Source organism: Astyanax mexicanus, chromosome 5 (genome assembly GCF_023375975.1).
Source record: "Astyanax mexicanus isolate ESR-SI-001 chromosome 5, AstMex3_surface, whole genome shotgun sequence".
Taxonomy (NCBI): Eukaryota; Metazoa; Chordata; class Actinopteri; order Characiformes; family Acestrorhamphidae; genus Astyanax; species Astyanax mexicanus.
The window spans coordinates 9,082,182-9,097,500 of record NC_064412.1 but is presented as its reverse complement, the minus strand read 5'-3'; the positions used below and the strand labels follow the sequence as shown (position 1 = coordinate 9,097,500).

Sequence of the window (15,319 nt, the reverse complement as noted above, 5' to 3'; positions counted from 1 at the left end):
CAGTAGCGTACAGGTCCGCCTCTGACCCTGACGACTGCCTCACACTATTATATTTCAAGCACTATTTATGCAGTCTATTTGAATCTGACAGCACTGTCAAGAGCACATCATACGCTGTCTGGTGAGGCCAAACAGAGCACAAGGACTTTATTTTAAAATGCTGGCCATTGCACCTTTTTTACGTTTTATGGCAACAAGGCAGGAACATGGTTAGCTCTATTCTACACAGATATTGTGTCTGTTACACAGCAAAAAGGCAAGTGTTAAATTAACTCCCACAGAGTTGATTTTAACTCTTTTTCAGAGTTTATATAGGTCCACACTCTTTAGAGTTAAATCAACACTTTCAAAATGGTTAAACATTTAACATCTTGCCAGAGTTCCCTTTTAACTCACATTTGTATTTCTTTTACTTTCTAACTTGTTACACTAACTCTAAAAAGAGTTTTAAAAAAATATAAATGAGAAGAAGATTAGTTAATTGATATGACTTTTTATTATTTAATTATTATTCAGGACAGGTTAGCGTGTAATTTTCCATTGTATTTCTTAGTGCATTACCACTACAATATATAGACAAACAACCATTAAACAAAATATAACACAACACCCAATGGAAGTTAGCCCTGGTGGGCAAGATTTCACACTGATGGTAAGTTAGGATCTGGGGGACACACCCATTATGCAAAAACATGTTTAACTGGGCGGAGTTTAATTAAATCTCTGTGGAGTTGGCCAGTATTTACTAGGTTTAGTGGGATTAACACTGAAATATTCAACTCTGTTAAATAACTCCAACACTGAACACCATTTAACACTGAAAGAGTTTAAATTACACTTTGAGATTGAAAATCAACTCTCAGCTGTTTAACTCTGAAATTTCAAGTTTTCTGTTTTTGCTGTGTACTAATAATCAAACTGATTCCTCAAAATGAGATTTTATAAGTATACAGTAATTTGAACCCTTTTAAACCACAGCTTTCTATCAGTGTTCACTGTAGTGATTTCTTTCCCCTATCTTAGGGATTGTGTGTTCATGAAATGAGAAAGTACACTGCCTGGCCAAAATGAATTAATTTAAGTAAGTAAATGATGTGGGGTTGGTGCTGCAGTTGGTCTGCAGGTCTAGGTTCAGCAACAGTATGTGCTGAAAGAATGAGGTCAACTGACTACCTGAATATACTGAATATAGACCAGGTTATCCTCTCTGGTTATATTACCAGGAGTCCAGACCTTAACCTCATTGAGAATCTTTGGGATGTGCTGGATGGAGAAGAGCTGCTTTGTGCAGCGGTCAGACTCTACCATCATCAATGCTGCTGCAAGATCTTGGTGAAAAATTAAATGTTTTACAACAACACTATTCACAACTAAAAAGTATAGTATTTGGTGGGATATGTAGAGGAACAAGCATGATTTAAACAGCCTATTGCAGCATTTTAATCTAAAATAACAGCTTTAAAATCATGTGGATGCTCCACTGACCTGTAATACTGACAATTAATCCACTGTATCAATAAATCTCTGGCCTCAACATGTCTCAAACTGAATTGTATTACTTTGGTGATGTAGACAAATGCTTGTGTGACTTCAATACTTTACAGCACAAGTCCACATGCTTCCTTCACTTTCAGTGAGGTTTGTATATTTTTTAGCTTGTGAAATGTATGTGTAAAGCGTGTCCTAAAGTGATATAAATCTTCTTCCCCGAATTAAGGGAAAACAAGAAATGACAAAAAGAAATATCCCTCAATGCTGCCATTAAGGTGGTTGAGCTGTTTGTGTGATACTGATGGTACATTTAAATGAACACAACTACAGCTCTGGAAAAAAAAATACCACTTAAAAATGATGAGTTTCTTTATTTTTACCCAATTAAAAAACTCTGGAATAAAATCAAGAGGAAGATGGATGATCACAAGCCATCAAACCAAGCTGAACTGCTTGGATTTTTGCACCAGGAGTAAAGGCATAAAGTTATCCAAAAGCAGTGTGTAAGACTGGTGGAGGAGAACACAGACATCCCAAGTTACAAAAGTTGATTTCAGGGAGGTTACCATACCAACACCCCCCCCCCCCCACCACCACCAAAAAACAAACAAACAAAAAAAAATTGCACACACACCAAAGGATACTTTTTTTAAATTAAATTAAGAGTATTCAGAGGTGAAATTAGTTGTATCTTTTTTTGGAAAAAAAGCCTTTATTTGAAAAAAAAATGACAGTTACAATATCACAAAAAATTGCACAACATCATAAACATTTCATATCATATTACAATAATTATTAATATTGCCTCCGCCATGATCTGCTTTCTCTCACTGAACAATTCCCGTCTGGAAGGGGGGGGGGGGGGAACACTGCCCGCCCACACTAAAAACTGATTGGCTGTCTCACAGACTCTTTGCAGAGAACAGGCCAGTCAGAACCCTCTATGTTCTCTCTCTCTCCTTCCCACACGCGATTAGAGAAAAAAGTCTGTGGCCTGTGTGTGCGTTTGGGGCACTCGTTCTGAATTCCGGGAGATTATATGTGACTCGCGGGCATCAGGGAGCCACTACCGAAATGCGGGAGACTCCCACAGCTTCAGGGAAACTTGGTTTGTCTGAGAACATGCCAAGATGCATGAAAACTGTGATTAAAAACCAGGGTTATTCCACCAAATATTGATTTCTGAACTCTTTAAACTTTATGAATATGTGATCTCTTCATTTGTCTGGAGCTGTATGTGCATCTGAGCAGTTCTTTTGACTGCCAGTGTACAGCATATTGTGTGATGCACTGTTGCATATTATTTGGCTTTTTAAATTTACTTCTTAAGTTTTGCTCTGGAGCTTCAAGGCTAATGTATAAAACAGCTAATTGAAGATGCCTTTAGCAATCAGTATCACAAAACTGCGTGCCTACATCACTGCACGCTCGCCTCAAACTGTGTTGAGTAATTACATAATCTCAAATAGATTTGCTTATGCTGCCTCTGACACTGTTCTGTTAAATTTAGACTTCAGGCTGGCTGCTGCTAAACCTTGTTAGCTATGCACCACACAGTTTTACATTCTATACAGAACAGAGTGAGTATTTTATAATAAAATACTGTGAAAGCATTCTTTGTTCTGTAAAGCTGCTTTGTGACATCATTTGTAAAAAAAACGCTATATAAATAAATTTGATGTGATTTGATATGATTAATTATTTGCACAAAAGCAGTTCAGCTCCATACTATACATAGGGTGCATAAGTCTTTCAGTCAGAGGCATGCTTTAAATAGTTCAGCCGCATTACTTTGTTACTTTGTCTTAAATGTAAAGAAAGACAGGTTTCCTTAGTTTGTTTTTGGTCAGGTCAGGAATAAAGTTCAGGAATAGTTGGATAAAATAGAATAGGAAATTGTAAAGATTTTTCGTAATATTAAAGTAGAATTATGGTCAACCTATCTTCAGTTTGTCAATAACTATGATTTCAGTGTACTATGGTTTTCTTTAACAGATTCTGATCAATAAAATATATTTACTTTCATATATTATTAGTATTTTTATGTATTTATTTTGTAATTCTTAATAACTTATTACTTATAGTCTTAAAATGTTCATTTATTTGATTAATATTAATATTGTTATGGTTTATGTATGAGTTTGTATGTTGCTTGTTCTTTCAATGATGTAGGTAAAAAAAAAAAAAAAAAAATATATATATATATATATATACACACTGCCTGACCAAAAAAAAGGTCAATATTTGTTTCGGCCGCCTTTAACTTTGATTACAGCACACATTCACTGTGGCATTGTTTCGATAATCTTCAGCAGTGTCACAAGATTTATTTCAATCTAGTATTACATTAATTTTTCACCAAGATTTTGCAGCAGCATTGATGATGGTAGAGTCTGACCACTGCACAAAGCAGCTCTTCTCCATCCAGCACATCCCAAAGATTCTCAATGAGGTTAAGGTCTGGACTCTGTGGTGAACTCTCTCTCAATCCATGTGTGAAAATGATGATGATCTCATGCTCCCTGAACCCTGAAACTCTTTCACAATTCCAGCCACATGAATCCTGACATTGTCCTCTAGAAATATGTTTAAAAAAATCCATTGATGGAACAACTTGGTCTATATTCAGTATATTCAGGTAGTCAGCTGACCTCATTCTTTCAGCACATACTTTTGCTGAACCTAAACCTGCAGACCAACTGCAGCATCAACCAACCCCACATCATTTACTTACTTAAATCCAGGTGACGACTGATTTTTTTTTTTGGCCAGACGGTGTATGTGTCTATAAGGAAGGTTCTTTCTAAGAAAACGTTCTAAGAACATTAACTGTAACGTTCAGAAAATGTAAAGTTGCTTTAAGTGAAGAGCTTTAATTATATACAGCTCATTTTAAAGCTGAGCAGCTTTTGAAAAATGAATGAAACATTAGTTGGTAGACTGGTTTCTCAGCAGTAGATTAACAGTGTTATTAAATTGATTGCTACAGAAAGCTCTGAGCCTCTTCATTTTTCTCCTTCATGCTTCCATCGAGAACCTTGAGCCAGTTTACCCGTCATGCTTTGACGCTCGCTCATTAGTCCTCAGTGCTGTGCCGGGTGTGTGTGTGTGTGTGTGTGTATGTGTGTGAGTATAACAGTGCACATGCCCGTGCACGTGCACACAGTCCAGTGTGTTCTAAACAGCTTCAGGCTCCTCTCTGCATCTTGTGTTGGTCTCTGTTTGAAGCCACTGTCAGTTCGGCTTTTTCACCTTAATTGCTGAGTTCCTCACAGTCGGCTGAAACTGGTTGTTGTGTTCCTGCTGTGTTGTGGTCTGCAAAATATCAGCTGCAGGTGGCCTGAGACTCACACAACTGGACTGTTCAGTGGAGACTGAGGACAATCTAGGTTTGAGTTGTGTGTGTGTGTGTGTGTGTGTGATTGTGAGCACCAGTGTTTCTGAATGCTTGCTCAGGATCTGTCACAGTCTGAATTGCTTTCCTTGCGATTCTAACCTCAGCTCTCCTCACCATTCTCTCATTCCTTTTCCTCCTTTTTTTGTTTCTCTTGCCCTTTTGCCCTCTCTTTTACTTGTCTTGCACTTGTCTAGCCATAAGGGAAGAGTTATTACAAGAAAAAGTCCACCTTAAAAATTTCTTAATATGACTTTAGAGCTCATAAATACTATATGATTTCAGAAACAGTACACCCACCAAGGAAAATACGCCTTTTTCCCCAATTAGCTACATCTGCTTTTCTGTTTCCAACAGAAAACTAGTACAATTACTACAAACAAACCAAACAAAGAGCATTAGATAAGCAAAAGTATTATCCAGTAATAAGTGTTTATAATGTGTACATATCTGATTTGTTCACATAATTGCAGTTGCTGAGAAACAAGGGATTTTTTATTTTACTAAAACTTCCCCACCTCGTAAAGTCAGACCATAGAAAAGAAAAACATTGAAAAGAAGATCTCCTTAATATCAATCAATCAATCAATCAATCAATCAATCAATCAATCAATCAATCAATAAATCAACCAATCAATCAATCAATCAATCAATCAATCAATTCATTCCAGAAAACATTGAGAGTGACCCACATTTATAATGTTGCTGAGCATTACAGTATAAAAGTGATTGAAAACATTTAATAAGAAAGTAGGAATAATAAAGAATAAAATAGTAAGAAATAATAAATAAATAAATGAAATACTAATTTTAAATCAACATTTAATATATATGAATAAAATGTATGTAAAATTGAAAAAACATAAAATTGAAACATAAAAAGTAAAGAATTTAAAAAATATAAAACAAAGAAAAAGATAATAGTAAAAGTAAAGTAAAATGATAAGCATGATAAGAAATGATAAAATGAAAAATAATGAACTAAAAACATAACAATCAAAACATAAAACATTAGTTTATAAGCATAACGATAAACTAATTAAAAAAAATGTATAAGTAGTTTCTCCTTGACAACAGTGAGATCAGAAAAAAGACAAATTATACTTTAGTATAAGTCTTCTGCTGATCAAATGGGTCTCCTAAAATAAAGAGCTCAGTAATCTCACAAGAGTGAAAACTGGTGAACACAGCAGCACCAGGCCAACATACAGCACATCTTAGCAACACAGTATAGCGGTAACTTGCTCTTACAGCCTACAACACTGAGGCCTGGCAGCTACCCAATATATATATATATATAAAATACTAATGCACATCCAAAAGAAGGTGATGTAGCTTTTGCCAACATGGCAGTCCAAATATGTAAGTAAAGGGGGAGGACACGACCAATATGCAAATATATTGTGCCAGGAGCCTATGGGAAAGCAGTATAAACCAACACACATGCGAAGTGTAATAAAAGTTTTTGTTGGCTCTACAAACATTTTAAGTTTTCAGGTTAAAGTTCTCTGAACTCATTTTATTGAGTTGTACTGACTGGTAAGTTCACTCAACTCATGTATAATACAAATATATTACATATTATATATTATATTACATATACTATATTATACACTTTTTTATATAACATAGATTTTAGTGTGGGTGCTTTCCTGTCTTAAAATCTTGTCTGAATACGCAACATTACTTACATTTCAGACACTTATTCTCCTTTCTAGAAGTTTCCTAGCAGTAGTAGTCAATACAGCAACAAGAGGTGACATTTTCTTGGAAAACTCACAAATAATACATATTATTCAAATTTCCCGTAATTTTCAAAGAGACAAAGGGAGAAAACACAGAAACTGATGATTTGAAAGGAAATAAAATCACATGAAAGCCTCTGTGAATTAATAAATTGCACCAGAATGTTTCATTAATTCAGAACAAAGCTTTAGAGTAGATGAATGATGAAACTGAGCATTTTACGTTCTCACAACACAGTCTTGTCACACTGTAAATCACATTGCTCTCTCCCTCTCTCTCTCTCTCTCTCTCTCTCTCTCTCTCTCTCTCTCCCTCTTTCTCTCAATCGGGGTCTGATTAATAATGCAGGGTGCTCCACATAGATAGGGAGCTAATTGCTCTAGTTCTGATAAGAGGCATTGAGAAGTAATTGTGGCACATTACTGGTGGAGCCGCTGGTGGTCGAGAAGGACGTGTGATTATTAGACTGATGATCTTAAGGAGCTTTAAAAACAGACAAGCAAGAGACTTCAAACAGAAAAGCAAGGTTGTGTAGTTAGGGAATATGGGGAAATGGGAAAGAAAACTGTGTGATGTGTGTATGTGGTGTATGTGTGTGTGTGTGTGTGTGTGTGTGGTGCTGAAAAGAAGGATGAATTCTCAGAGGAAAGTTGTGTTGGTCTGAGGCTATTAGAGCATGTCCTCCAATCCCCCAATCTCAGCTCAGCTGCCCTCTTTTTTACTCTCTCTCTCATTCGTTCTCTCCCTCTCTCTCTTTCTACAATCTTTCTTTTTTTCCCTCTTTTTCACACTCCTCTCTTTCTCTCTCTCTCTCTCTCTCTCTCTCTCTCTCTCTCTCTTCTTTCATCTCCTCCACCAGCAGTTCTCACTTTGTTCTTGTCTTAATTGTGCTCCTTCTCACAGCAGAGGGAAGACAGTCTGGCCAAATATTGATAAGATTACACCCACAAGCTCAGCCTTTCAGTACAGCAGTGTGTGTGTGTCTGTGTGTGTGTGTGTGTATGTGTGTCTGTGTGTGTGCGTATCGCCCCATGACAGTGTCCCGGCTGGTACAGTTGGATTAGCAGGACTCACTCTTGCTTTGCTCGTCCGCTGCAGTCTAACACAATATACTGTACGTCTCAAACACAGCCTGAACACTTTCTCCTGATTACATAACCATAAATACCCCAACACTTAACCACAGCACTGAACCCACAGAGTCTCACACACACACATGAAGAAATAAAGAGAAGGACTGAGTGACACAGAGAGAGAATGAGAATAAATAAAATGAGAGCTAGAAAGAAAAATGCAAGAATGATAAGTAAAGAAAAAGAAGACAATACAAAAGTAATAGAGAGAATTAGATAAAAAGAGAGGCACAAAAATAGAGAGTAAAAGGAAATGTGAAAAAGAAGGTGAATAAGAGAGAGAGAGCAATAAGAAAGAAATAAAGTAAGACACGAGAGCTATAAAAATGAGGAAAAGAGATAGACAAAAATAGATACAATAGGGTAGATGTAAAAACAGACACAGAGGAAGATCTAGTAAGAGAGGAAACTATGTGAGAGAAAGAGAGAGAGACAGAGAAAGGGAGAAAGTGGTTATGAGAAAAAAAGAGAGAGCAAGAAGTGAGACAGAAAGAAGTGAGAGTGAGAGTGATAAGAAAGAGAGTGAGAGAGAAAGACAGAGAATGAAACAACAAAAAGAAAGAAATAAAATGATAGTGTTAAAGAGAATGTGAGGAAAAAGAGAGAAAGAGAGACCTGGAGACAGACAATAAGAAAAAACAGTGAGAGAGACAGAAAGAGAGAGGTGGAATGTGAGAGCAAGACAGTAACAGAGTGAGAACGTAAAAAAGAGATACATGCAGATATATTTAGAAAGGGGAGAAAATAGAGTGAGAGAGTGAGAGAATGTAGGATTCACAGTGAGAGAGAATGTGTCTGAGAGAGAGACACTGCGAGAAAGAATGTAAAAAAGAGAGGCAGAAAGAGGTAGTGAGAAGAAGAGAGCAAAAAGTAAGACAGAATAAACCGATTGAGAGTGATAAAGCAAGAATGAGTAAGAAAAACTGAGACAGAGAGAGAGAGAGTGAGAAGAAAAAATAAAGTAAGAGTGTTAAAGAGAATGTGAGAAAAAGAGAAACCCTGAGACAGACAGTAATAACTGTAGCATAGTGAGAATTTTAAAAAGAGAGACATGCAGGTATATATTTAGAGAGAGAGAGAGAGAAAACGAGAGTAAGAAAAATCGAGCGTAAGTGACAAAGCAATAATAAGTGAGAAAACAGAAAGATAGGCGAAGAGTGAGAGAGACAGAGAAAGAGAGAGAAAGAGAATGAAATAGCAAAAAAGAAAGGATAAAAAATAAAAAAACAGAGAGACGTGCAGATATATTGGTAACACTTTATAATAACTTTCATTAATATATTTTAACTAATGATCAGTAGACGTGAACAAAGCAGTAGTTCATCAGAATTTAAACATTAACAAATGCTTACACATGACACTTACTGTATTTATCAGCATGAACATTTATATTAAAAATGTTAGCAAATCAGTAACTCATCAGAATTTGAACATTAATAAATTGCTAGTAAATACGAATTTTAAATTAGACAAATGTTTATCAATTGCAGTTCATGTTGCCAATGTGTTTATTAGTGTTTACAAATGTAATAGCAACTTTTTAGCTTCTTAAAATGTGAAAAATAACAGTTATTAATAATTAGTTAATGGTATATTAATGAAAGTTAATATAAAGTGTTACTGATATATTTAGGAGAAAGATATAGAGAATATGTGTGAAAGAGTGAGAATGAGAAAAAAGCGAGAACGAGTGAGAAAAACAGAGAGAGAGAGAGAGAGAGAAAGAGAGCTTGCCCTGAAGCTCAGCTGTGATTTTGCTTTAGTGAGGCGAGCCTAAAGCAGCTTTCCCTGTGGAGAAGGAAGTAGAGGGACTAATTAATGAGTGCGAAGCAGCTGATGATGGGAGTGTGTGTGTGTGTGTGTGTGTGTGTGCGTGTGTGCTTAGCGACCTTAGAATTATAAACAGGGAGCTTCTGAGTATCAGAAGTGTTTTCTGGAATAATAAATATAATCGCACGGTGCTGCAGACAGCTGGATTCCTCTCATGCAGATAATAGCAGTAATGGTTTGTTAGGGCCTGATGTCTGCAGCTCATATCTGATCAATACCCTAGTCCGAGTCACGTGACTCTGAAAGTCTGATGTGTACATCTTCTGTGGGCGTGTGCACAAGTGTCGGCCATCTGCTAGACTGACCCAGCAAACCACAGACAATTACTGTGAGCCTGCTTTTCGAAAACCTATCCATCCGTCTATCGATCCTTCCTCCTCCCTTTCTTCACTTTCTCCCTTCTCGCTGTCCTGCACTCCTTCCTCATCTTTTATGGATGCAGTGCTCTCAGCTCTGATCTCTCAGTCAGTACAAACTCTGACTAATTGTCCGTGTGTAAAGCAGAGGCTTTTTGAACTGGACTGCCATGATGAATATTGTCATAATACACATTTTGTATATTCACATTAAGAGTGGATGATATAGCTCTAAAATAATATCCTGATACACAATACAGTCATATGAAAAAGTTTGGGCACCCCTATTAATCTTAATCATTTTTAGTTCTAAATATTTGGGTGTTTGCAACAGCCATTTCAGTTTGATATATCTAATAACTGATGGACACAGTAATATTTCAGGATTGAAATGAGGTTTTTGCACACCTCAGGCGACCCCATACAGCTTCTCCTTGTGCAAAGTGCGCTGTATTGTTGACCGATGCACAGTGACACCATCTGCAGCAAGATGATGCTGCAACTCTTTGGAGGTGGTCTGTGGATTGTCCTTGACTGTTCAAGGACTGTTCACTGTTTCATTTCCTTACTATGTTCCTCACAGTGGAAATTGACAGGTTTAAATCTTTGCGACAACTTTTTGTATCCTTCCCCTGAACAACTATGTTGAACAATCTTTGTTTTTAGATCATTTGAGAGTTGTTTTGATGAGCCCATGATGCCACTCTTCAGAGGAGATTCAAATAGATTTAAATACCTTTTCTCATGATTGGATACACCTGGCTATGAAGTTCAAAGCTCAATGAGGTTACCAAACCAATTTTGTGCTTCAGTAAGTCAGTAAAAAGTATTTAGGAGTATTCAAGTCAATAAAATGATAAGGGTCCCATACTTTTGCACCGGTCAAATTTTGGTTTAATGCATATTACACATTTTCTGTTAGCACAATAAACCTCATTTCAATCCTGAAATATTACTGTGTCCATCAGTTATTAGATATATCAAACTGAAATGGCTGTTGCAAACACCCAAATATTTAGAACTAAAAATGATTAGTTATGACTAATAGGGGTGCCCAAACTTTTTCACATGACTGTATAATGCCAAAAGTATTCATTCACTCATCCAAGTCATTGACCTCTCTTATGTTCCGATCACTTCTTTGGCCACAGGTTCAAAAAGCCAAGCACCTAGTCATGCAGACTGCTCCTACAAACATTAGTATAAGAACAGTTCGCTTTTAGGAGCTCAGTGAACTCCAGCACTGTGGTACTGTGATAGAATGCAGCACCTGTACAACAAGTCCAGTCGTGAAAATTTCACCACTCACTACTAAATATTCCACAGCCAACTGTCAGTGATATTATAACACAGTGGAAGAGACTGGGAACGACATCACTACACACCTCCAAACTTCATGTAGCTTCAGAGTTCATCACTACACACCTCCAAACTTCATGTAGCTTAAGAGTTCATCACTACACACCTCCAAACTTCGTGTAGCTTCAGAGTTCATCACTACACACCTCCAGACTTCATGTAGCTTCAGAGTTCATCACTACACACCTCCAAACTTCATGTAGCTTCAGAGTTCATCACTACACACCTCCAAACTTCATGTAGCTTAAGAGTTCATCACTACACACCTCCAAACTTCATGTAGCTTTAGAGTTCATCACTACACACCTCCAGACTTCATGTAGCTTCAGAGTTCATCACTGCACACCTCCAAACTTCATGTAGCTTCAGAGTTCATCACTACACACCTCCAAACTTCATGTAGCTTAAGAGTTCATCACTACACACCTCCAAACTTCATGTAGCTTAAGAGTTCATCACTACACACCTCCAGACTTCATTACTTTTTTGCATGAATGAAATTAAATGAACGATTCAGTATTATTTATCAGGCTTGCTATCAGTTTACTAAGTGTACTACCTCTCTACAAACTGGAGGTCTTTCTGCTGTAAAGGTGTAGCACTCTTACATAAGCCGAGCTAACTTAGCATTCTGGCTTAAAGGGCAAATAAACACCTTGATTTTGCTGACTCCACCCTGAGCCCAAATTTGAAAAATGCTAAAAAATTGGAGAGCTAGTTTGGGAGGGGCACTGGGTGATGTAGGTGGGTTTAGGGGCTGAGCTGCAGCATCAGTCTGCCTCTGATAGCATTGAGACACAGATGGTTGGACATAAGCAGGTAAGATTGATTGATCTGCATATTTTGATGTGTAGCACAGTTGAACCTGAGAGGGCACTCTAGAGGTGGAAATTACCACAATAAAAGCATTTTTTAAAGGTAAGGAAACATTTATAAAAAAATTAAGCAGCACTAGTATGTTTCATTTTGTCAAAGAAACACATTTCAGCTATTAATGGAAAAAAATATGGTTGAGGGTTTAGTGGCTCTTAAATATGGTCTATATATGGCTTTAATTTATTATAGTATTGGCCAAATACATAATGCATAGAGCTGAGAAATCTATGCAGTTTCTTGTGTTTGTATGTCAATGCATAGTTCCGATGTGTTACGGGCTTTACTTTACTTTGTGAATGTTCTTTTAAACAGAAAAACTTATCTGTCTAAATAAATGTTAGCTAATCCGTAATTATTTTTTTTTTATAATTTTATTTTTAATTTTTCCCATTTTCTCCCCAAATTACACGGCCAATTACCCAACCCACTCATTAGGACTCCCCCTGTCACTAGTAATGCCCCAACAAAGCGCAGCGACTCGGCTCTGATACATCAGCTCACAGACGCCCTGTGCTGCAGACATCACCATAGGAGTGATGTGGGGAGAGAGCACCACCTACCCACCCAGAGGGAGCAGGTCCAATTTTGCTCCCTCTAACGCCGGCAGCTTGATGGCAAAGCTGCATGAGCTGGGGTTCGAACCTGAGACCTCCCGCTCATAGTGACAGGGCTTTAAACCGTGCTAATCCGTAATTTGATCATTTCTGCATAGTTTTGTTTAGTAATTGCGATTAGAAGAAAAATAAGAAGCAGTGGGGCATTATTTTTGCAACGATGGACTACATTGCATTACATTATAACACTACAAGTAGACACCTGCTTGTTCACTTTTTATTCTAAAATAAAGGGTATTAAAATAGTTTATTCTGATTTTGTTGGAGTAACTGTTTCTACTGTTTAGGGAAGGAATGCGTTCTACATTATGTTGAGCTTTGATTTGAGAAGGTGGCTGTATTTAACGACAAGAGCATTAGTGAACTCTTTAACTCTTGCTTTATAGCCCTCTAGCCTATGCTGGGCTTTATTTAGGTATGGTGCCAAAAGGCTCATGTGTATCTGCTTCAGTGAGTTATATTCTATTGGCAGTACTTCTCTACTGGGTCTGTGTGTGTATGCGCTTTTAGATATCTGTGTCAGCAATAGGTGCAACTTAAAGTAGCTGAATCCATTCATTATAAGTGGTGTCTACAAATATTTGAGTACAATTCTCATAGAAATATAATCCGTTGGCAAGCAGGAAAAGGCAACAATACACCCAAATGATTTTACGGACTCTTAGCTGGTTACAAAAGCATTTACAAGCTCTGATGCCTGCCAAGTGGGGTGTTAATGTGTAGTGGCCATGGAGGGTGTCCAAACTTTTGTTTCAGACACTTTCCTATTAGGCTTTGTAATTAAAATACTTAAAATATCATTAAATGTCTTTTGGCAGTCATGTCACATTTGTTTGGGGGAAATTACTTAAATATTTACAATAACAGACATTTAACCAGGGGTGCCCAAACCAATCACAAGTTCTGTTGATAGGTCAACATTGTATGTTACTGTTACAATGTTATTAATTTCAGCTTTTGCTCTTTTCAAAGGAACATTATGTACTAAATATCCAGCATTTAAAATGTTCTCTCCTCCACAGATGCACAGATTTTGTTTTAATTCAAGTTTGTTTATAAGGATGCCAAATATTGCGTTCCATACCTGGCAACCCATGGTGTGGAAGTAGGACTAGGGAATGGGCAGTGTTCAGGATCAGAGGCTAAAACACAAACAAATGCCAGTGCTTAAACTTAAGCTTAAGCTTAAGCTGATACATATTGCTTCTTTAATGAAAACCTTTTTCATTTACACTTAAGAAATTAATAGAAATACAGTTCAATTATAATTGTAATCTAACTATTACTGAAAAGTCTGTACATTCAAAAATAAGTAAAAAAACAGGTACTGTGTAAAATTTTAAACAATTCCATGAAGATATACAAATTCTGGAAGCGTTTATATCTCAAATAATGACATTTTTGAGCAGCTTAATGTCTTCTGGTATAAAGAAAAATAATAGCATGTGGCTGTCTCCTAACATAACTGTGTTATAACAAGTGAAATGGGAACAGATCATTTATTTCCTTTGTTTTAAGGCTCTGTTTGCTCAGTGGGTATTTGAGTGCTGCTTGTGTTTATGGATATCCTAAAATGACACTGATAATTATAATATATTTGTTCAGATATGTTTTTTTTTCTTATAGGTAAAATTTAAGTTATTTCATTGAAAACTGTTGATTTGTCTGTTACAGTCTGCACATAATATACTACAGCACAATGATGAGGAAACTGGAAGTAGGACTAGTGAATGGGCAGTGTTCAGGATCAGAGGCTAAAACACAAACTGATGCCAGTGCTTAAACTTAAGCTTACTCTGATATTTAAGCTTAATGCTTCTTTAATGAAAAGCTTTTAAATTCTCACTTAAAAATGAATATAAATACAGTTCAATTATCATTCCAGACTAATGCATTACAATAATCTGACATGCTATGACAAGATAGCACTGTAACATTCATTTGTGTTTCCTGCAGGGGAAGTCTTTTGCATTTGACCGAGTCTTTCCAACCAACACCACACAAGAGCAGGTCTACAACAGCTGCGCCAAGCAGATTGTTACAGGTTAGTGTTTAGACTGTGAATTAGGCACTTTGTGTTTGTGTGTGTTTGTGTGTGTGTGTGTGTGTGAGTGAGAGAGAGAGAGAGAGAGAGAGAGGTAAAGACAGAGAGATACTGGGCACATCTTCTATCAGCCTCTTGTCTTTGGCAGCCATGGCTGATGGTGTAAATAAATTATAGATTGAAAAAAAATGAGGCCATGTCACTCATTATCAGATTCTCTTCTTTTCTCCAACTTTGTTTAGTTTTTTTCTTTTTCTTTCTTGCTTAGATGAGTCAGAGAGGCACAGTTTCGTTTTTTCATATCTTTCACTATTTCTGTCTTCTGTCTTTTTCAGTTTGTCTGTCAAACCCTGCCATACAGAAGCACATCACTCTCAGAATGGGTTTAGTTCAAAAGGTTGGAGTAGGAGAAAGAAGGAGAGAGAGAGAGAGAGCGAGAGAGAGAAAGAGGGAGAGAGAGAGAGAGAGAGAGAGAG

The 15,319-nt window shown here is 36.9% G+C and overlaps 1 protein-coding gene and 1 long non-coding RNA gene across 2 annotated transcripts in view; one reads left to right on the top strand and one right to left on the bottom strand.

The window, feature by feature from the left end:
* kif5ab (kinesin family member 5A, b) overlaps positions 1–15,319 on the top strand; it is an 86,659-nt gene that overhangs the window by 14,105 nt on the left and 57,235 nt on the right. The window contains exon 2 of the mRNA XM_007253410.4: positions 14,756–14,843. Within this exon, the coding sequence (XP_007253472.3) occupies positions 14,756–14,843 (88 nt within the window). The remainder of the gene's footprint in view (positions 1–14,755; positions 14,844–15,319) is intronic.
* Positions 10,954–11,766, bottom strand: LOC125802260 (uncharacterized). Its single transcript, XR_007439285.1, has 3 exons — positions 11,656–11,766; positions 11,496–11,575; positions 10,954–11,415 (listed from the first exon to the last, which is right to left on the bottom strand). It is a non-coding gene; the product is annotated as an uncharacterized LOC125802260 (long non-coding RNA).